General features: G+C 34.6%; 1 protein-coding gene and 1 long non-coding RNA gene across 3 annotated transcripts; both read left to right on the forward strand.

Annotated features, from left to right (window-relative positions):
* Nucleotides 1–215: 215 nt before the first annotated feature.
* Nucleotides 216–18,924, forward strand: LOC137403990 (glutathionyl-hydroquinone reductase YqjG-like). 2 transcript variants are annotated; one of them, XM_068090143.1, is made up of 9 exons: nt 216–354; nt 2,523–2,592; nt 2,677–2,858; nt 3,412–3,499; nt 14,993–15,182; nt 15,384–15,477; nt 16,496–16,631; nt 17,523–17,617; nt 18,561–18,924. In XM_068090143.1, exons 2-9 carry the CDS (start codon nt 2,529–2,531, stop codon nt 18,654–18,656), a joined length of 945 nt encoding a protein of 314 aa, XP_067946244.1. In that variant the 5' UTR covers nt 216–354; nt 2,523–2,528; the 3' UTR covers nt 18,657–18,924. The 2 variants fall into 2 exon arrangements, with proteins under 2 accessions (XP_067946244.1, XP_067946245.1); XM_068090144.1 differs by having other exon boundaries at nt 347–476.
* On the forward strand, nt 10,893–11,441 carry LOC137403992 (uncharacterized). Its single transcript, XR_010979641.1, has 3 exons — nt 10,893–10,948; nt 11,062–11,153; nt 11,286–11,441. It is a non-coding gene; the product is annotated as an uncharacterized lncRNA (long non-coding RNA).
* Nucleotides 18,925–23,519: the final 4,595 nt, after the last annotated feature.

The raw sequence follows: 23,519 nt of genomic DNA on the forward strand, positions 1-23,519 counted from the left end.
GCAATATGTCAAACAATAATTACTTTGCTAAATATCATGGGAAGAGGTACAGTGCAGACATGCAACAGATTTGATTCAAAATGAAACTGCTTTAGTGAAGGTCAAAGGGCAAGGATGGAGAGAGATTAGCTTTATAGCTTGTGTTCTCATGATATGCATACATTGAATCAATTCATAATAGGCATCGCATTTTTGTTTCTCATATTGAATAGCTGCTAACAAGGAAAATACTGCATCGAAAAGTAAACAGCTTTAGCGTAGCTGGCATCCAGTATTTGATAAGTAGTAGATAGTAGCAGGCCTTCAGAAGTCTAGCGAAGGGTGACAAGACGTCCAAGCTGCAGTAGCCATACTGTGAGTATTCACTATCTGTTCCAAATAGCTTGTTAAAGGAAGATGCGGCTTTTATATGCTTTAAAATAGGGCCTAGTAAGCTAACAAGAAGTCTACTGAGCCATTCAAGTAAGCTGAACTAGGTAAGAGGAAAGTACATACTGCCATAGCTCATGTCTACAGCACTTGCTGATCAATATGAGAACAGTGAGAAAGTGTATACCTCAAACATATACCTATTAGTATCAGTATTGCAGCTTTGCTATATGATTGACTTTTTTATGCATCATTTGTGATTGTTAGCAATTGTGTGAGTAGCATATGTACATGTAAGTAGAGATTGTTAGCAGTTGTATGAGTAGCATATATACATGTAAGTAGAGATTGTTAGCAGTTGTATGAGTAGCATATGTACGTGTAAGTAGAGATTGTTAACAGTTGTATGAGTAGCATGTGTACGTGTAAGTAGAGATTGTTAGCAGTTGTATGAGTAGCATATGTACGTGTAAGTAGAGATTGTTAGCAGTTGTATGAGTAGCATATGTACGTGTAAGTAGAGATTGTTGGCAGTTGTATGAGTAGCATATGTATGTGTAAGTAGAGATTGTTGGCAGTTGTATGAGTAGCATATGTACATGTAAGTAGAGATTATTAGCAGGTGTACTGGTAGAGCTTGTAAGTGGAACTTGCTCATCATGCTATAGACATTATTGTTCTTAGTAAGGGACTGTTACGTAACGCCGATTATATGGTGTACTTGGCCTGGTTTGACATGGCCTGTATCAGAAAACATTCTTCATGTATCTTTAATTATGGTATGGCAGTCAGAACCCTTCACAGTTTACGAAATTGAATCTCAAATGAGACAGTGGTACTACTCCTTCCTTTAGAAAAATGCCAACAATAAAAAGTCAGCACGTTTCTACCACTGAATAAATCTGCCTAATGACAAACTGCTTATGCTCATCACTCATTTGTTAGAAAAGTGTACCTCGTGATTAGTACCAGATATAAATGTGAACTCATGACAGATTCTCCTTTTGCTACTAGATGTCTATAAAAGCTCTTTGAAATTTAAATCAACGGTTGAAACTCGGTACATGAATGGAAGAGCTCAGGAGTTATACAGGTTCACAAGAAAGATTTGAAAGATGAACATATCAGCCAAAAGATCATCCAGTCGTCCTTGCAACACGTCAGAGTGTTGTAGATTCGAATATCTTAATTAAAAACCAAACGATACTTTGTTATATTGATATGACCACCAAACTAGACTGCATCAAGTAGGCCTATCTGTTGTTTGATATCATTATGCAACCCGCTACTTCAACATAACTGTAGTAGAAGACTTCTCATACAAGTTTGTTTGCAATGGATGAAGTAGATTAATCAAGTCATATTGAACAAAAACTTGAGCGTTGCACACGACCTGGTGAGTTCGTGGCTGGTGAGTGCTGAGCTAATCAGCATTTCATAACATAGGAAACATAAGATTTTCAAAGTGGTGGATAGAAATGGGGTTAGTGTTGAGGTAGATAAGGAGCGCTAATCAAACAGACTTGCTAAAACTGTTTGGTGAGAAACATGAGAGCAAAATACGTAATTGGAAGTGTAGCGCTGAGAGACAGGGGAAGGCTTAGAGGAAGTGCAGAAAAAGGTGCTTCAGAAAGGAAGCTAGGGTAATTAATGAGGTTTACTGAAGCTTAGATGGCTCATTGATGAGTTAAGAGGTGCACTTCCATAAAGTCTGGTATTAACACTATTTTCTGCTGCTTTGAGTTAAGAAGCACTTTTGAAAGGTGAGAAGGCAAGTAAACACCACATACCTGTAACACACCTCTTTTCCCAAATAAACGAGGTGTGAGGAAAGGAAGGAGCTGCTGCCCATATGGTACAACTAGAGCTTTCTTTACAGATAATAAGCTTTTTACTAACCTACATGAGCCAGTCTCTAATATACTACATGACAAGTTCTGACAGGTGTGCTGACATATACACGGAGCGACATAAAGTTTTAGTAAAATAGATTAGTATGTATAACTTACACAAAATATTAATAAATTCAGAGTTTGTCACTGATTATGGACTCCTCTGGGTCAGATTTTGATTCAAAGCATCTTGTTAGCAATTATATAACACCAGCACCCGCCTCCAATGGCCTTGCAATGGCAGCTATGTATGTCTTGTAGGGGAAAATGTCTGGAAAAACTGTTATAGAAGAAGATGGAACTATAAAATCATTTAAAGACTGGATAAAAGGTTAGTTTTATGCTAGAGATTATTCCCATATTTTTAAAATGTATCTGATTAGGCATATATGGTACTGGAAGAATAAATTTACAGCCGATGGCAGCACGGATTTTCTACCAGAGAAGGAGCGATACCACATCTACGGCCAGCATGTATGCCCATTCTTTCATAGGACAGCCATAGGGCGGGTGCTCAAGGGACTAGAGGATGTTATCAGCATGGACAACTTGGACTACGTAAATGAGAAGGATAAAGGATGGAAGTTTAGCCCTGAGGTACAAGTTTGCTTTATGCTTGGGGTAGAGAAAACTTTAACATTTTGGGTTGGAGACTAAAGGAAAGGAGGTTACAACTTCACCACACAATCAGTGCCCAATTTGCTTATCAACTCAAATTTGGTTTAACTCAGGCCTAGTTTTGATCATTGACTCAGCTATTTATGTATTGGTCAGCATGAGAGTTTCTCAGGAATTATAAAGCAGTTTCACAGGTACACATAGGATGAATTGTTGACAGATGTGATTTTAACCTCAAAAGCTCATACTCTGCTCTCTGTCATTGATGGCATTCTCAATGATGGAAAGCATGTCTCATTCATCCTACATTTTGTTTTAGCCATGATTATCTTATTATCTGGCATCATTTGAGCTCCTTTCAAGCATTCGATGAATGGCAGATAAGACGACTGCTCCATAAACAAGTTACCTTTGCTCTGTCTATCATGCAGCAAAATGCCATGAGAGAATAACTCCGTCTTGATGTATGCTGTTGGACTGATAAAATATTAAATACAAGACAAGTAAAATACCACTTACTGGTTCTCTGTAGAAAGAAGGATGTGATGCAGACTCAATCAATGGCTATGAATATCTAAGGGAGGCCTACGAAGCCTCCGCAAAGAAACTTGGAGCATCAGGTTTGTACATGCACTGTTAGTGTTGGTAATACTGCTGGCACTTCTGTGTGCCACCATCTTTAATTTACTCTTGGTGAGAAAAATATTTTTCTGCCCAATGTCAGCAAGCCTTTCAAGGCTATCTCATGTTAATAGTTAAAGATGTGATTGCACCATTGAAGTCATTCAAATGAAATTAAGACCAATATAAGGCTAAAACATCAGTAGTATGTAGAGAGCAGATCTACACAAAAAAGTGACGGATCCAGCGGGGGGATAGAAAAAGGGGGTTGCGAATTAAATTGGCTAGGGGTGCAGATTAAATTGCGTGGAGTTGAATGAGATGTTGGGGTTTGGGGGGAAATTGTGGTGTAGAGTAGGGGGTTGAATTCGAGGGGGTATGGATCCGCTCCCGGCGTAATCGGCGGATTATCTGTGGATGAGTCATCCGATTAGTGGGGGATGAGTCATCCGATTAAACGTGGATTATCGTGGGATTAGTCGGGGGAATCGTTGCGGATTAGTCGGCCGAATCGTCGCGGATTATCGGTGGATTAGTGGGGGGGGGTGAATATCTGGGACATCGAGGGCTGGTTGGTTTTCCGGAGTGGATCTCGCGGATTATCGAGGAGAGCGAGAGATTACCGGATGAGTGAGGGGGTTAATATCTGGGACACCGAGGGGTTGATTTTCCGGAGATTGTTATATATTTGAAACATTGAATATATATGAGAAAGTGTTTATGTACAAAGTTATTTTTTGAAGATTTGATGATTTTGTAATGTTGAAGCTCTTGAATGGTTAAAAATTTTAAGGAATTTATTTTCGGTTTTTTTTTGTATTTTTTTGTATGTAAGATTGAAATTTGTTGGAGAAATTAATATGTTGAATGAAAGATCAGTTTTATTACAAAATTATTCACTTTAAAAGATATATTTATATGTATTATTCATTATTTCCATCATCATTTTGTTTCAATAAAAATAAAATAGTTTATGTTTAACTTGAAATATATGAAAATGTTCAAGTAGATAGGACACAATAAAGATAATATAGTATAAATGAAACATTGAATATATACATAAGAAAATGTTCATGTACAATCTTTATAACGAAGTTTGTATCGAGTTGTTTATCATTCACTCATCGTCATCGGAAATATCTATGATAGCAGATTCCTTTTTGCATTGTGAACTCTCGTAAAATCTGCTTGCTTCTTCATGTCCCATGACTACTACATCGTAGTATTCGCGAGTATTGTGAGATGTTACTAGTCCCTTGTATATAATGATACCCGGATAATTTTCTTTCAACGAAAGGGCATATCTCGAAGGCATCGTTAAAGTTCCTTGAACTTCCTCTCCATCAACTTTGGTTGAAAATGCTACAGTTGGTACCACATTCACCTTGCTTTCAGCATCTTTGTATTCACTTGTTCCAACATTGTGATAGTAGAAAATAGATGGTGCTTTGAACTCCTTGAGATGACGAGTCTCGAAAAGTTGTATAAGTTTTTCAAGTCTCTTCGATCTCAGATTGGCTAGAGTGCGTTTCATGTCCAAGGGAGTTGAGGTTCCTTCTGTTACTCGTCTTAAGTCATGGTAACTTCCCTGTCCATTACTCTTAGGTTTTAATCCAAGATATACCATAATACTTGGATAAGACAGCGATTCATCTAGAAATTGTTTTGGAGCAAATACAGCAGTAGATTTAGTAATCCCATTTTCCACATAGTTGAAGTGAATGATACAGCACGCTCCATGGATCGAATGAGCTTCTTCCGTTTTTGTCACCTCCATAATCAATCCTACTGAAAGGTCTGTCATTTTCTGCAGTGATTTTGCCTCCATTAAAGTATCCTTACTTAATGTTCTTAACTTGTCTGCCACATCTTTTGCCCTTTGCTCCAAATTCGTTTCGATTTGGTTGGATTTCTTCTTCTTCGTTGAAGGAGTCGTGTTAGAAAGAGTTACAGGTGAAATTCTCTTTTTCGTCATCTTCACTGAACTATTCGATCCAGGTTTTATCACTCCAGATTGAGTATTATCCTCCATAGTTGTGTAGTGTGTTAATTCTCTGAGTTTGAATGAAGAACTGATATCGTTTTAGTAAAATTCTGCTGGTTATATACAATTCTCCTCATCAAATGATTAATGAGTTTTGATAAATTTAGCTGCATCATCCATAATATCAGAAGACTTTTCGCGAAATTGAAAATCGCGAAATTCAATTTCGCGAAAGTTGACTATATAATATATATAATGTATAATTTCGCGAAATCCAATTTCGCGAAATTCACTTTCGCGAAATTCAATTTCGCGAAAGTTGACTATATAATATATAATGTGTAATTTCGCGAAATCCAATTTCGTGAAATTCAATTTCGCGAAAGTTGACTATATAATATATATAATGTGTAATTTCGCGAAATCCAATTTCGCGAAATTCACTTTTCGCGAAACTCAATTTCGCGAAAGTTGACTATATAATATATAATTTCGTGAAATCCAATTTCGCGAAATTCACTTTTCGCGAAATTCAATTTCGCGAAAGTTGACTATATAATATATATATAATGTGTAATTTCGCGAAATCCAATTTCGCGAAATTCACTTTCGCGAAATTCAATTTTCACGAAAGTTGAGTGAGACAAGATGGATTAGAAGAGATTTATAACTTTTGTTCGGGTTCCACCTCCTTGAACTTGACTAGTATAAATACAGCTAAGTTTGATGGGCTCACCATTATCGAGACTTTTTTCCTGGAGTTATTATACATGAAATGCTCAGATCTTCGAACTATTTCTTTACCTAACTGGATTATATATCTCACAAAAGTTTGGATTAATTCTACAATTTGGATATCTACGTATAATCTTCTCTCAGAACTTTGGATTATATTTCTCCGAACTAACTGGATTATATATCTCACAAAAGTTTGGATTAATTCTACAATTTGGATATCTACGTATAATCTTCTCTCAGAACTTTGGATTATATTTCTCCGAACTAACTGGATTATATATCTCACAAAAGTTTGGATTAATTCTACAATTTGGATATCTACGTATAATCTTCTCTCAGAACTTTGGATTATCTCTGTTTCACTGGATTATATTTCTCCGAACTAACTGGATTATATATCTCACAAAAGTTTGGATTAATTCTACAATTTGGATATCTATGTATAATCTTCTCTCAGAACTTTGGATTATCTCTGTTTCACTGGATTATATATTTCCGAAATTTGAATACATCAAGGAAATGTATCCGGCATCTTCCCATTCAGAAGGAGACTGGAGCAAATCTGATGAGGTGAGTTGATTTACAATAATTGGTGGAAAAAATTTTTAATGAATGAATAAATGTAGAGAGAATAGTAAAATGAGATTTTTAATTCTTGGCAGCTGGAAATCTTCCTCAAAGATGTTCAAGCTTTCACGAGAGCATAATTTAATTTCATCGGAAAATTCTGCTCCTTCCACTTCAATTGATAATAGAGAAAGAAGTAGAAGTAGGGAAAGAAGTGTATCATCCGTTTCAGCTAATAAATATATCTGCTTAGAATGTTCGACTTCATTTAACAAAAAATCAATCCTTAAAAGACATGTTAAACACATTCATCTCCAATCGAATGAAAGTTCAGAATCGTTTACAACATCAACTAATGATTCTTCGGAACAATATCACAAATATGATGATGATGATGATGCCTCGATTATTATACAAATTTTCAATCCCCCTTTCATTTTCGAAAAAGTAAAGATTGTTTCTCATCATTCTTCATTTCGTTCTGCTTCAACTCAAATTGGAAGAGGAGATCTTAGACGATCTAAGATAACAGTAACTCCTATTACTCGAAATCTTGCTGATGATGAATCCGATGAATCAGATGTATCAGAAGAAGAAAATACAAATGAAATCGAAGAAAATAGATATTTATCTGATCAACCTACAAATCAAATCGAAAGAAACGAAAATGAAGTGGACGCTGATGATGACAATTTAGTTGGTATTAATGATAGTCGAGCCCATCGTTCCTATCGAAAATGAAAGAGAACAAGTTAATCAGGATATCATTCCTGTTAATGATGATGAGGCATGGGATGAGTTAATAAGAAGATATTGGAATGCTATGAAAACAAAAAGACGACGAGGAAGAGTTGTTGAAACGTTAAACGTAAATTTATGGAATGGAAATATTCCTCAAGCAGAACTTCCAACTCCAAACCATTCGGAAAGAATATGGAACGAAATGTTGACAACTCGGAATGGGTTACAAACAAGAGCTAAATTAAATTGTAGTGTGGGATGCATTCTTGAACATAAAGCCTCAGGAGAATTAAGATATTTTCATGCTTCATCGAATAATGCTACAATTTTCAAAAAAGCAAAACTGATTACAACAAGACAGGAACTACAGAATTTTTTTGAAGAATTGACAAGACAAGATCTTGCTGCTATAGCGATTCGAGAACGCCCGAATACAGCTTGGAAATTGAATGTAATTACCAATATTTCATTCTATTTCTATAAATTGATTGGAATGGGGCAAATAGGAGTGGCTTCAGATCTTCCGTCTCACATTCTTAACAATCGACATGTAATCACTATGAGCTGCACTCCTTACACAGACAATCTCTGTTTCTTCAGATGTTTAGCATTGAAGGAGATGTGTGAGTGTTCAAAGCGATGTAGTTGCACCAGACAAAGACCAAAACAGCAACTTGTGAAGATGCTATTTCAAAAGTACTCGAAACACATTTCTTCTCCTTCCTCATCCTCCAAAGGTCTGATGAAGAATTTTCCTGGAATTGAGTTAGGAGACTTAATTTCTCTTGAGAAGTGTTTTGACATCCGTATAACCGTATTATCTCTGAATGCTGATGAAACCTCAACAGTCATCTGGACATCGACCCAAAAAGAGGGAAAGGAACTCTTCCTCGATTTGCAGAACTCTCATTTCAGTTTCATCAAGGATGTTAATGCTTATACTAAAGGGTTTAGTTGTCCTTCCTGTGAAGTGAGCTTTACAAAAAGAGGAAATTTCAAGAGACATAAATGTAGTCAAGAAACAGTAACAAACTTCATCTTCGAAGGAGGAAAGTTTAAGGCAACACCTACAATTTTCGAACAACTGAAACGAGAGATAGGAATATCCGTGGCTGAGGAAGATACTTATTATCCTTTTTTAATCACCTATGATATCGAGTGTTATCTTCCAAAATCCGACCTTCCACCAAATTCCAATTCGGTTACATTCACATCGAGACACGAATTGATGAGTATATCAGTTTGTTCAAATGTACCCGGATTTAAGGATCCAAAGTGTTTTGTAAGTGAGGGAGATACTGATTCTTGTATATCTTTTTTTGTTCAGTATATTTCCCAAATTGCTGATGAAGCCCGGGATATCCTTGAAAAAAAACTTTACTACATTAGACAGATGATGAAGGCAAAAGCTGAAAAGCAAGGAAAAGTTGAAGAAAGATTTAAATTCTGCAAATTTTCCAATCCTCGAGTATACCATTCAAGAGAGGGATTTCGTCATTTATTTGAACGTTTCGACAAATTCATCTCATGTATTCCGATTCTAGGATTTAATTCACAAAACTACGACCTGAATGTGATGAAAGGACCTCTACTTCGATGTCTTCAAGACACAGAAGATGAAGATTTTGATTTTGTAGTGAAAAGAACAAACAAGATGAGCTGTATTCAATCAAGAAGATTCAAATTCTTGGATATTTCCAACTTCATTGCTCCAGGATTTTCCTATGCAAAGTATCTCAAAGCTTTCAAATGTTCTCAACAAAAAGGATTCTATCCTTATGAATATATGGATGATCTTGAGAAGTTGAAACAACCGTTTCTACCACCTAAAGAATGCTTTTACAGTTCTTTGAGAGATGAACATATTTCGGATGCTGATTATGAAATCTGTTTAAACATTTGGAAACAAGAGAAGATGAAAACGTTAAAAGATTTTCTAGTATGGTACAACAATCTCGATGTAGTACCATTTGTTGAAGCTGTAGAAAAACAAAAAAAAGTTTACAGAACCATGGGAATCGATATGTTGAAAGACGCCATTTCACTTCCTGGATTGGCGGTAAAATGGATGTTGAAACTTTCAGATTCACCTCCTCATCCTATGAGTTCTCATCATCAGACAATCTCATCACATCATTTCAAAACTTGTCAACCTGTCTGTCTGATCAAGGAAAACGATAAAGATATTTACTTTACCATCAAGGACAATATCGTAGGTGGACCTAGCATTATTTTTCACAGACTTCATGAGTCGAAGAAAACACTGATTCGAGAAAGAAAGTTTGGAAAGGAATCCAAACTTTGTGAACTTATTCTAGGAGTTGATGCAAATGCATTATATTTGTTGAGTATGATGCAAGAAATGCCTACTGGAAACCCTAGAATAAGGCGATTCGAAAATGGATTTGCATACACTCATCCTCAAAAAAATAGCAAGGCTGCTCATGGATGGTTACAATTTTTGACTTGGAAGGACAATATTCAAATCTTACATGAAAACAATGATAAAGAATTTAGAATTGGACAACATAATCTTCCTGTTGATGGATATTGTGAAGAATCGAATACAGTGTTTCAATTTCATGGATGTTTCTGGCATGGACATAACTGTAACAAGACCAAAGGAATAAGTATACATCCATATAAGAATCGACCCATGAGTGAAGTTCTGGAGGAAACGAAAAAGAAGGAAGAATATGTTAAAGAACTTGGATATCGTTTAGTAAGAATCTGGGAGTGTGAATGGGACAAGATGATTGAGGATAACACCGAGATTAAGAACTTTATTAGTATCTTCAACGAAGAGTTTTATCCTTCCAATTCCTTTGCCACCGAGAATGAGATTATTCAGCAGATTATAAAAGGGGAGATATATGGATTCATTGAATGCGATATATCTGTTCCTGAAAACTTATACGAAAAGTTTTCAGAAATGAGCCCCATTTTCAAGAATACATCTTTGAATAGAAATCATCTTAGTGAAAGTATGAAAGAATTTGCTGAAAAGGAAGGAATGCTACCTCAAGAACAACGAACTTTGGTGGGGAGTATGTTTGGACAAAAAATTTTACTACTCACCACTTTAGCAAAATGGTATCTTAATCATGGGATGATTATAACCAAAATATATCAACTCATAGAATACACCCCTAGAAGAGTTTTCAAGTCATTTGGAGAATCTGTCTCAAATGCTAGAAGAGCTGGTGACAAAGATCCTGACCAAGAGTTGATAGCCACAACCAATAAACTCATTGGAAATTCATCGTACGGGAAAACAATCACTGAGAAATTAAAACATCGAAATGTCAAGTATATTCAAGGAGATTATGAAGCATCCTTGAGAATACGATCACACAGATTTGAATCTTTGGAGGAAATCGATGATAGCTTCTATGAGTTGACTCAACACAAGTCTTCGGTTAGTAGTATATATTTATTATCTTATTGATATAATTGAATCATAATAAAAAATTTACTTGGAGTAATATATGTAAAGGAATCTAATAAGACTGTATATATATATTTATTCAGATGAAGATGGATATACCTGTACATATCGGATTCTCCATATTACAACTGGCTAAACTTCGGATGTTGGAGTTCTACTATGACTTCATGGATAGGTAAGTAATCTCATTTGTATCTTCTAGAAAAAATATGTATAATGGTAAACATTTGAATGATAAATTTTTGAAATGAGAGTATTATAATACTAAGATAACAAGAATTAAGGATTGAAATTTTTTTTATTTTAGATACTTCGACAGAAAGGACTTCCAGTATGTGGCGATGGATACAGATAGTGCCTACATGGCTCTTTCAGCACCTATGGATAATATCGTTAGAAAAGAGATCGCTGATATATACTACAAAGAATATGGAAAATGGTTTCCTAGGATGTATTGCGAACGACACGCGGATGATTTCCAACTCTGTAAATCTGATCCTACAAAGTTGTGGGAATTACAAAATTGTTGCAAAGAAGTATATCAATATGATATAAGGACTCCTGGTTTATTCAAAGTAGAATTTTCAGGTCATGGAATAGTAGCCTTAAATTCTAAGACTTACTTTTGCTGGAATGATGAAACTCATTCTACAAAGCATAGCAGTAAAGGATTAAGTAAAACTACGAATAGTTTTACAAAAGACACTTTTTTAAAAGTATTACAATCAAGATTTCCTAAGGAAGGGATAAACAAAGGCTTTGTAAAAAAAGACAATAGAGTGTTCTCATACACTCAACTTAGAACAGGATTAACATATTTTTATTCAAAAAGAAGAGTATGTAACGATGGAGTGAGCACAGAATATATTTTAGCATAATTTTTAGAAGTGATTTTGTTGCTAAGTATATATGATAGTAGAGTTTTGCTCCACGATGTATTATTACTATAAAATTTTATTTTCTTCATTGACTCTTCTTTTCGTATATACAATATCAATAATATATAACTAAGCTCATATAAATTCAATATACTATCCAATGTAAAATCATTTCGAATGTAGACTTTCTCATAGTAACATGGCTCAAAACATTCTGATTAAAGATTTTGTTCCATTCGAGGTTGCAGAAATAATCCCGGATAACATCTTGGTTCAACTTGACGAAAATGAACAAATTCGTACACATCTCACCGAGGAATGTTTATACTACATTCTAGGAACAGCTGCTTTTAGAAAAGTTGTGTCATTGAAAAGATTAAAGTCCAACTGTGTCTGCAGTGCGATGGAATGCAGGGAATGTTTGGAATCAACAATATCTGTAAAACAAATATCGATAACACCCTCAGATTTGAAGATGATCTTTGAATGGGTTGATCTTGAAGCTACCATTCGAGAAGGTAAAATTGGAAAAGAGGTTGATTTAGAATGGATTAACAGATTTATCGCGATCGATTTTAAAACGATGGAAGAAAAGATTTTTGAAACCATGCTTTGGAATAGAATTCGGCACTACATGACTCATCCTACACAACGTGAAGAAACGAAACAACTGCTCTTCAGAAGACTCCTTCATATAGCACAATTTCCATTAATCGGAGAAAGACTGGAAGAGGAAATCGAGCATGAAATTGATGATGTAATTATAGATGAAAAAACTGTTGGATGAAAATAATAAAAGATTCGGAATGTTATTAAGTCTACTCCTCTAGAATTCTCCACCATTCTTCAATTTAGCTCTGATGGTGAAGGAACCAAAAACGAAGAAAACAGAAACAATGTCGGTTATATTTCTAGAGGAGTTTATTCCAGCTCATCTTAAGGATGGACAATTATCAAGAGTGGTTGTAAAGAAAAACACAAAAAAATTCATCAGAAGAGTTACTGAAGAAACTTTTTACTATGTTATCGGATTCTATATCTATAAACGCTTCGTAACATATTTAGAAAGTCAGTGTAGATGCTTCGAGGGAGCTCAAGGATGTCAACATTGTATTAGAATAATGCAAGTATGATATGGAAATGAAGGATTGACTCGACAAGAACTTCATGAGACTTTTGCCGAACTCGATATTGGAACGTGTTTGGAATCTGCTCAAATCGGACCAAGGAGTGACAAAGTCCAACTATCATTATTATCCTCACTTGATTGGAACACACCTTCAAACATAATATTAACCGAATCAAGACTTTATCCATATTTGAGAGGAGAAGCCAATGATCAACAAGTTACAAATCATTACTTCAGTGAACTCCTACATATCAATGGGAAGAATTGATAAACATCACAGTTAGACTTTGCATAATTCTTTATATTTATTCACTTCATTTCCAAGAAGGATTGAGTCATCAAACAGAATTGAATAACTTTTTTGTATACTATTTCAAGATAACTTTGAAGAATGAACTATATATATTATATCGACATACTTTTTATTCATTTTCTTTGCCTACTTCAGTCAAGAGAGTAGTATTTTAAAAAGACACTATGACTGTAATGAATTTGCACATTATAATATTTCTCATTTTACGGTTTACGGGAATAATAAATGGAAATCAAAGAATTCAATATGTTACCGATGCGAATAGCTGCTTAAGCAGAACACTCAATGAATTTGAAGTTTCATTACTACTTCCATTCGAAGAAACTACTTTATATCACAAGAATAATGAAACATGTGGAAGAATATTTCCATCAGACTACTTTCATTGTGGTTATCCATTACCAGGCAATCACAGATTTGCATGTAAAGAACTAATAAATGAAGATGAAACAGATGGAGAAAACCTATACCTTAATCCTATAGTGTCAGCTTCATCGGAACAAATTCTAACATATTCTGAATGTGAATATTCAGTTCAAAATTCCACAATCGATATTCTAATTGATTTCAAATTATTCTACAGAGGAGAATTATGTGGATATAACTCTACTCTTTCAATGTTGCAATGTCCTCCAGGATCGAATTTTCAAGATATTGACTTTATCTGTAATCTTCAGCCTATTTCAAATTCTACTACACCTAAAGATACCTTCATTTATGATAATATTGGAAAAAATGAAGGGTTAGATTTGTTACTTCCTGTTCAGTTTCTCAATTCTTTGGGAAAATCAACTCTTATTTTAGTTCTTCGATGTGATACAGAAATTGATGAAAGATGTATTCCAAAACTTTCCTTTTTAAAACGAATGACAGAATGATTTTGAATTTTTTGTAACATTTATAGTTTATATTTTATAATAAAAACTTATCTCTCATTTAACCAAATATATGACATTCTCCTCTCGCTCTCCTCGATAATCCGCGAGATCCACTCCGGAAAACCAACCAGCCCTCGATGTCCCAGATATTCACCCCCCCACTAATCCACCGATAATCCGCGACGATTCGGCCGACTAATCCGCAACGATTCCCCCGACTAATCCCGCGATAATCCACATTTAATCGGATGACTCATCCCCCACTAATCGGATGACTCATCCACAGATAATCCGCCGATTACGCCGGGAGCGGATCCATACCCCCTCGAATTCAACCCCCTACTCTACACCACAATTTCCCCCCAAACCCCAACATCTCATTCAACTCCACGCAATTCAATCTACACCCCTAGCCAATTTAATTCGCAACCCCCTTTTTCTATCCCCCCGCTGGATCCGTCACTTTTTTGTGTAGATCTGCTCTCTACATACTACTAACATCAGCTACAATTTAATGTCTTTTTTGTCTTTGTAGACTAACCTGGTCCAGAGATATAAACCTTTGAATGAGATCATTTTTTGAAATGCTCAAATTTAAGCGGGTGCTTTATTCACGACGTGTATAGTGAGCATATATGAACAAGTTCGTGAGCGATAAATATACTATCTCTTCTTTAGCCAATCATCAGTACAAAATTTTTATATACAGCAGGTCATAGGTAATAAATGTTATCGCTCGTAAAACGTGTTGTCCGTGATATCAAACTTGTGATGCTATTGCTGGCATGCAAACTACCACCATATTGTTTGTAACAGGTTTCTCTGGATCCGTTGTTGTTCCCACCTTGTACGACAAGAAGCTCGGAAGAGTTGTAAGCAATGAGTCGGCAGACATTCTCAGAATGTTCAACGAAGAGTTCAATGAGTTCTGTACAAACAAGGAACTCGACCTTTTCCCCCAGGCTCTCAGACCAGAGATAGAGAAAGTAGAAGGCTGGGTACTAGGGTAGGTAACTCCCAAAGTTTAGAAAGAACTCTGCCTTACTACAGTGCCTGTAGTTCACTATCAGGTTTACATATTATCTACTATCGAAACTATTGATAATGTGTTGCTTGCAACCTATTACTAGGTTGATAAAGACTACTATAATGAACTCTCTGTTAAAACAAATCTTGCATTGACATCTATCCTGTATTGCTTTAACAGAGCTATTGGATATGGTGTCTATGGCCCCGGTTGGGCCAAAACTCAAGAAGATTATGATGCTGCAATCGAAAAAGTCTACAGTGCTTTAGATAAGGTTAGTTTTTCTAATAATTTCCATACTACAGACAAGAATAGCTTTTTTTGATAATATCCCTGTCCTAGTAGACTATATGTAGACCATAGAGAGCAGCCACGACTTATTGGTCTAGAACACCTGACTTGCAGCCAACAGGTTTGGGTTCAATTCCCAGCAAAGGTCAAGGTGGTGACAGGAATGACATCCAACCTTAAATTGCACTCCGCCACTGTCTTTAGTCATCGAGGTTCCCGACCAGTGAACTCAGACATGTCCAGCCAACATCGCGGAGCCTTGTTGGTTGTACAAACAATGGCTCTGTGATCTTGGCCGAACATATCTGAGTTGCTCTTAAAAACACTCACAGCCTCTGCTTATAGTAAGCTAAGGAGACATCATAGTCAGTCTTCGAGGATTTCTCACACAATATAGCGTACCTCTAATTAAATACCAAAACTTGTATTTTCATAACACATGCATATATGGGCATAATACATGAATTATAGGAAGTAACAACTCTAGGAAGCAGGGATGATTGTAAAAGGAGGCTGGATATTTTCATTTGTTGCCTTGTTTTGATTAGTTAGTTGTTTTATAGTAACTCGTCTTGTTTTACACTTAGTTATATTTTAAAACAATAGAATGTCTTTAAGTACTTCCACCAGGACATCTCTATATGATGTGTTTGTGTGTAGGGCAAACTGTCAGCATCATGTGTAAACCCTGTAGGTGTTTCTCCAGCTGCTCTAGTACCAGTATGTTACCTATTACATGTGCAAGCCTGGTATGTAAGGTGTTTCTCCAGCTGCTCTAGTACCAGTATGTTACCTATTACACGTGCAAGCCTGGTATGTAAGGTGTTTCTCCAGCTGCTCTAGTACCAGTATGTTACCTATTACACGTGCAAGCCTGGTATGTAAGGTGCTTCTCCAGCTGCTCTAATACCAGTATGTTACCTATTACACGTGCAAGCCTGGTATGTAGAAATCATAATAAGATAAGTAATACATAATAATGCTCGAAGTTGTCTTCTCAGGCAGAGGAAATGTTATCCAAAAAGAGGTATTTGGTCGGTGAGCAGATGACAGAAGCCGACATTTGGCTCTTCGTCATCTTAATCCGGTTTGATCCAGTTTACTTCATCATGAGGTGCTGCAAGAAGAGAATTTCTGGTGAGTCCCTATCATTTTTTTAATATTTTCAGACAGAAACATGTAGATTTGCAATTTTTGAGTCCTACCTATTTATATATATATATATATATATATATATATATATATCTCAGTGTTTGTAGTTTGACTGTTGGTCTGCCTGTCGTGTGTCCAGTTATAGCTATGAAGTTTTAGGAAGAAAAATTCAAAAAGAATTTGAACTTGAATCCTCTAGGCCTGCGGGCAGGCATTCTAAACCACTAAACTACGTGTCCAGCGGATCGCAGCAAATAGTATTACTTATGATCCTATGCACCTGCCAATCTTCAATGGCTTCGGCTATTACCGCTCCACATTTTGACTAGCACACCGTGATGGCATGATATCACGCGCAGAGATTATGATTGCGCGGGAACTAAGTACACAATCTTTTTCCTAACGCTGATGGCTTAATTTATAATAACATCCCTTATTATAGTAAAGATTTGGACTAGCTCAAGTTACTCAAATTCATCGGGTAAAGAAACTTTATCCAAACTTTAGAAACTTTTCTGGGCAAAAACTTTTTTACTACCCGAGCAATGCTGGGCATTGAGCTCGTAACACTATAAATTATGTGGAACTATGGAAAGTAGTCTTTCAAATAGAAAAAGAAAATTTGCTTAACCAAAAAGCTACATGAGGTTCTACACTGGGTGTGATATGAAGTGCTATATGAGGTGTCATTTGGTGGGTTACATAAGGTGCTGCATGTAGCGCTATATAGAGTGCTGTATGCATTTCTATATGGTGGGTTATATGAGAATCTATATGGAATGCAAGTTGTGATATCGTGCCAAAATCACTAGGTTTGCAACATGCATGTATAAATTTATTAGACACTGAACTGCATATTCATATATATGTTGACAGACTATCCAGCTTTATGGGCATACATAAGGGACATCTATCAGACAGGAAATATAAAAAGTACAGTCGTATTTGATCACATCATGAAGAGCTACTTTGTAAGTATTGCAATACACAGGTACTATATGGTATGTAATACACAGGTACTATATGGTATGTAATACACAGGTACTATATGGTATGTAATACACAGGTACTATATGGTATGTAATACACAGGTACTATATGGTATGTAATACACAGGTACTATATGGTATGTAATACACAAGTACTGTATGATATGTAATACATAGGTACTATATGGTATGTAATACACAGGTACTATATAGTATCTAATACACAGGTACTATATAGTATGTAATACACAGGTACTATATAGTATCTAATACACAGGTGCTATATACCGGTAGTATGTAATACACAGGTACTACGTATATGGTATGTAATACACAGGTACTATATAGTATCTAATATACAGGTACTATATGGTATGTAATACACAGGTACTATAAGGTATGTAATACACAGGTACTATATAGTATCTAATACACGGGTACTAAATGGTATGTAATATGCAAGTACTATATAGTATGTAATACACAGGTACTAAATAGTATGTAATAAACAGGTACTATATAGTATGTAATATGCAGGTACTATATAGTATGTAATATGCAGGTACTGTATAGTATGTAATACACAAGTACTGTATGGTATCAATACACAAGTACTACATGGTATGTATAGTAATATGCAGTTACCATATGGTATGTAATACACAGTTACTAGGTGGTATGTAATAGACAGGTACTATCAGGTATGTAATACACCGGTACTGTCTGGTATGTAATACGCAGGTACTCTGTAGGATGCATTATATCCACAGATGCAATGAGCTGATGTACAACAACATTTAACTCTCTCTTTTCTATTCTTGGTGCACAGTACTTAAGTTGTCAGACTTTTGCTCATCACCCTGCCAGTAGGTACGTATTGCCTGCTTGTTCTAACATTTTATACATGCAGACCTTTTGTTTGTAGTTATCGCACATCTTGAAACCTTGGAACCCGTATGGAATTGTCCCCTCTCTACCAGAACTAAATTATGATGAGCCATCAAACAGAGAGAACATGTAACGACAAACATTGTTAATACGACATAACTACAAAAACTTCTTATAATAAGAGTTTTGTATGGAGCACAACTGTGGTTTCAAAATAATCACGAATTGCCTAAACCACTGTCTTGATCTATTTTAAACAGATATTTTAAAGGCGCTTTTAAAACCTGCTTCTAGCATAACCTTTCCCTGTGTCTCCAAAAAACTATTTTAAGCTAACTAACATTTTATTATGAGAGTTTTAAGCAATATGCGTTCAATTAAAGCCTTGATTATCATTAAAATCTTCATACAACATTCATTATAACTCTCAGCATTACAGAGTAGTTATTGTATCTATGAGACACTCTTACTACCAGTAGAGAGTAACTAGAGATAAGCTTAGAGCCAAGTTATAGTCATGTCTTACTCTTTAGCCATGTCCTTATTTTACTTGTCTGGTGATAGTACCTGATGGTATGTTTAGAGCAGTGCTTCCCAACCAGGGTTGCTCGGACTCCCACGGGGATGCGAGACATCCTCCCAGGGGTGCGAGAAGCAGGGCTGCAACTTCTAAGAAATTTCGTTAGCTTAATGAATTGTTTTGCACTGTAAAGGATATGATATCTTTTGAGGAAATTCTAAGAAAATTTTCAAAACCTAAAGTTGATAACGTCATGGAAATCCTAAGTAAATAGTATTTTGATTCTTGATTCCTTGATTCCGTCATGGCACCAAACAGAAAAAAGAGTTCCCGAGTTGTTACTTCTTTGAGTCCTTGCTGAACGATACTGCCAAATGTACAAAATTTTATTATGTGATCTATCTATATATACCGCTATATATTTCTAAATGTTGGTCTGTGCGTCCAGCTATAGATACAGCTATTGCTCACGCTGATTACTTTACCGATGCAGCTACGCATTACGACACCCTTGTTAAGAATTATTTTCGTCAGATTCAATTAGTATATCTGGTGTCAAGGCCAATTCTTCTCGAGTGAACAGTTACATTGAAACATTTTGGGACATAAGTATATGCAACGCGATGCTTCTTCGTCTTTTTCCTTAAAAGACTAAGACTAAGATTTTATCTCGAACATAAAATTTGGCGATTTTTGTACTGATTATATATACGTTACCAAAATATATACGTTGCATCGACAACTCGTAGTTTACATACTTGCTATTTATTTTACGGAGGTGCGAGTTATGGGGTACTTTAACTTTAGGGGTGCGAGGTTAGAACAGAATTTTTTCAGGGGCTCAGAAGAAAAAAAGGTTGGGAACCACTGGTCTAGAATTAATCACAATAAGTTAAAACTCTCCAACCTTTACAAGCCTGCAGAAAGCAGGGTTTGAAGCAGAGTCTGAAGATGCTTATATATGTGTAAGAGAAACCTGTGAGGTCCGTCTGCCGAATCCTTATATTCAATTTGAATTTCTGCAAATATACCTGCTGTCTGGTAAGTGTGTTGTGACTATTTTCAAGTACTTTGTTAGTTTGGATGTCGAACCTAAAACTAAATCAAGCATGGTGTTTGTTGTCAAATGTATATCAGCAACTTTGTTTTACAAATACAATGCATCAAGTTCAGAAACATTCAAATAGGAAAATATTTGTTTGGCAAAGAGTGGGTTTTACATTGACAATAATAATAAGCTCGCTATATAACAGCTATAACAACAGTATTCCTTTTTACCACTATAGAAATATAAAATAATAAAACACATGCTTTTTATAGTAGATATAAGCGATTTATCTATTTTACATCTACTTATTTAATTTATTATATTCGATGTTAGATAATGGCGTAACTCATGGAGTCCTGTGTGAATAAAAAAGCCTGAACACATAGTGATTCAAGTTGTGAGTATTTGGCTTCTATTAGAAAATACATGGCTAATAAATAGCACCAGACTTGAAATAATTGATTAAACTTCAAAAACACTGTCTGCTACCTTCTTGATAAGGATTATGGCTAATCCTAAATGATAGGGTAAGAATGAAGATCTGGGTTATAACTAGTTTAACTAGCAGTGCTTCTTCCCTAGCCGTTGTATTTCTCTCTTATTAACTATATCTCTCTTATTAACTATATCTCTCTTATTAACTATATCTCTCTTATTAACTATACCTCTCTTATTAACTATATCTCTCTTATTAACTATACTTCTCTTATTAACTATATCTCTCTTATCAATTATATCTCTCTTATTAACTATATCTTTCTTATTAACTATATCTCTCTTATTAACTATGTCTCTCTTATCAATTATATCTCTCTTATTAACTATGTCTCTCTTATCAATTATATCTCTCTTATTAACTATATCTCTCTTATTAGCTATATCTCTCTTATTAACTATATCTCTCTTATTAACTATATCTCTCTTATTAACTATATCTCTCTTATTAACTATATCTCTCTTATTAACTATATCTCTCTTATCAATTATATCTCTCTTATTAATTACATCTCTCTTATCAACTATATCTCTCTTACTAACTATATCTCTCTTATTAACTATATCTCTCTTATTAACTATATCTCTCTTATTAACTATATCTCTCTTATTAACTATATCTCTCTTATTAACTATATCTCTCTTATTAACTATATCTCTCTTATTAACTATATCTCTCTTATTAACTATATCTTTCTTATTAACTATATCTCTCTTATTAACTATGTCTCTCTTATTAACTATATCTCTTTTACTAACTATATCTCTCTTATTAACTATTTCTCTCTTATTAATTATATCTCTCTTATTAACTACATCTCTCTTATCAACTATATCTCTCTTATCAACTATATCTCTCTTATTAACTATATCTCTCTTATTAACTATATCTCTCTTATTAACTATATCTCTCTTATTAACTATATCTCTCTTATTAACTATATCTCTCTTATTAACTATATCTCTCTTATCAATTATATCTCTCTTATTAATTACATCTCTCTTATCAACTATATCTCTCTTATTAACTATATCTCTCTTATTAACTATATCTCTCTTATTAACTATATATCTCTTATTAACTATATCTCTCTTATTAACTATATCTCTCTTATTAACTATATCTCTCTTATTAACTATATCTCTCTTATTAACTATATCTCTCTTATTAACTATATCTCTCTTATTAACTATATCTCTCTTATTAACTATGTCTCTCTTATTAACTATATCTCTTTTACTAACTATATCTCTCTTATTAACTGTATCTCTCTTATTAACTATATCTCTATTATTAACTATATCTCTCTTATTAACTATATCTCTCTTATTAACTATATCTCTCTCATTAACTATGTCTCTCTACATCATACAGTGTGGGTAAGAGCTCTTAACACTGTTTTGTAAATGCAGTATGTACGATAGTCAAATGCAGGCTAGAATATTTCTCTATTTCCTAGTTCAAATACCCAGCAGGTTTACAACAGCACGTTAGCTTTTCACCTCATCTTTTAGCATGACAACCTTTTATATTTACCAAGTTAGTAGAGACCAGATTAATAAACATTCAATAGGAAAGCATTGTATTTTATTGGATTCGATGCAACTGTTGAAGTGTCTGAAAGGAAATATGGTTTTTTTGTAGCTGTTTTTTTCCAATGATAGCAATACTATGTCCAATGATAGCAATACTATGTCCAATGATACTAATACTATGTCCAATGATAGCATTACTATGTCCAATGATGGCAATTCTATGTCCAATGATACCAATACTATATCTAATGATAGCAATACTATGTCCAATGATACTAATACTATGTCCAATGATACTAATACTATGTCTAATGATACTAGTACTATGTCCAATGATACTAATACTATGTCCAATGATATTAATACTATGTCTAATGATACTAATACTATGTCCAATGATAGCAATACTATGTCCAATGATAGCATTACTATGTCCAATGATAGCATTACTATGTCCAATGATAGCAATACTATGTCTAATGATAGCAATACTATGTCCAATGATACTAATGCTATGTCCAATGATACTAATACTATGTCTAATGATACTAATACTATGTCCAATGATACTAATACTATGTCCAATGATACTAATACTATGTCCAATGATACTAATACTATGTCTAATGATACTAGTACTATGTCCAATGATACTAATACTATGTCCAATGATATTAATACTATGTCTAATGATACTAATACTATGTCCAATGATAGCAATACTATGTCCAATGATAGCATTACTATGTCCAATGATAGCATTACTATGTCCAATGATAGCAATACTATGTCTAATGATAGCAATACTATGTCCAATGATACTAATGCTATGTCCAATGATACTAATACTATGTCTAATGATACTAATACTATGTCCAATGATACTAATACTATGTCCAATGATACTAATACTATGTCCAATGATACTAATACTATGTCTAATGATACTAGTACTATGTCCAATGATACTAATACTATGTCCAATGATATTAATACTATGTCTAATGATACTAATACTATGTCCAATGATAGCAATACTATGTCCAATGATAGCATTACTATGTCCAATGATAGCATTACTATGTCCAATGATAGCAATACTATGTCTAATGATAGCAATACTATGTCCAATGATACTAATGCTATGTCCAATGATACTAATACTATGTCTAATGATACTAATACTATGTCCAATGATACTAATACTATGTCCAATGATACTAATACTATGTCTAATGATACTAATACTATGTCCAATGATAGCAATACTATGTCCAATGATAGCATTACTATGTCCAATGATAGCATTACTATGTCCAACGATAGCAATACTATGTCTAATGATAGCAATACTATGTCCAATGATACTAATACTATGTCTAATGATACTAATACTA

Source organism: Watersipora subatra, chromosome 9 (assembly GCF_963576615.1).
Source record: "Watersipora subatra chromosome 9, tzWatSuba1.1, whole genome shotgun sequence".
Lineage (NCBI taxonomy): Eukaryota > Metazoa > Bryozoa > Gymnolaemata > Cheilostomatida > Watersiporidae > Watersipora > Watersipora subatra.

What these genes read in the sequence shown, in the direction of transcription:
- LOC137403990 (XM_068090143.1), top strand. Translation starts at nt 2,529, where the DNA reads ATGTCTGGAAAAACTGTTATAGAAGAAGATGGAACTATAAAATCATTT. An exon ending in GATGGAAGTTTAGCCCTGAG is followed by an intron (nt 2,859 to 3,411) that starts GTACAAGTTTGC and finishes GGTTCTCTGTAG; the next exon opens with AAAGAAGGATGTGATGCAGA. An exon ending in GTAGAAGGCTGGGTACTAGG is followed by an intron (nt 15,183 to 15,383) that starts GTAGGTAACTCC and finishes TTGCTTTAACAG; the next exon opens with AGCTATTGGATATGGTGTCT.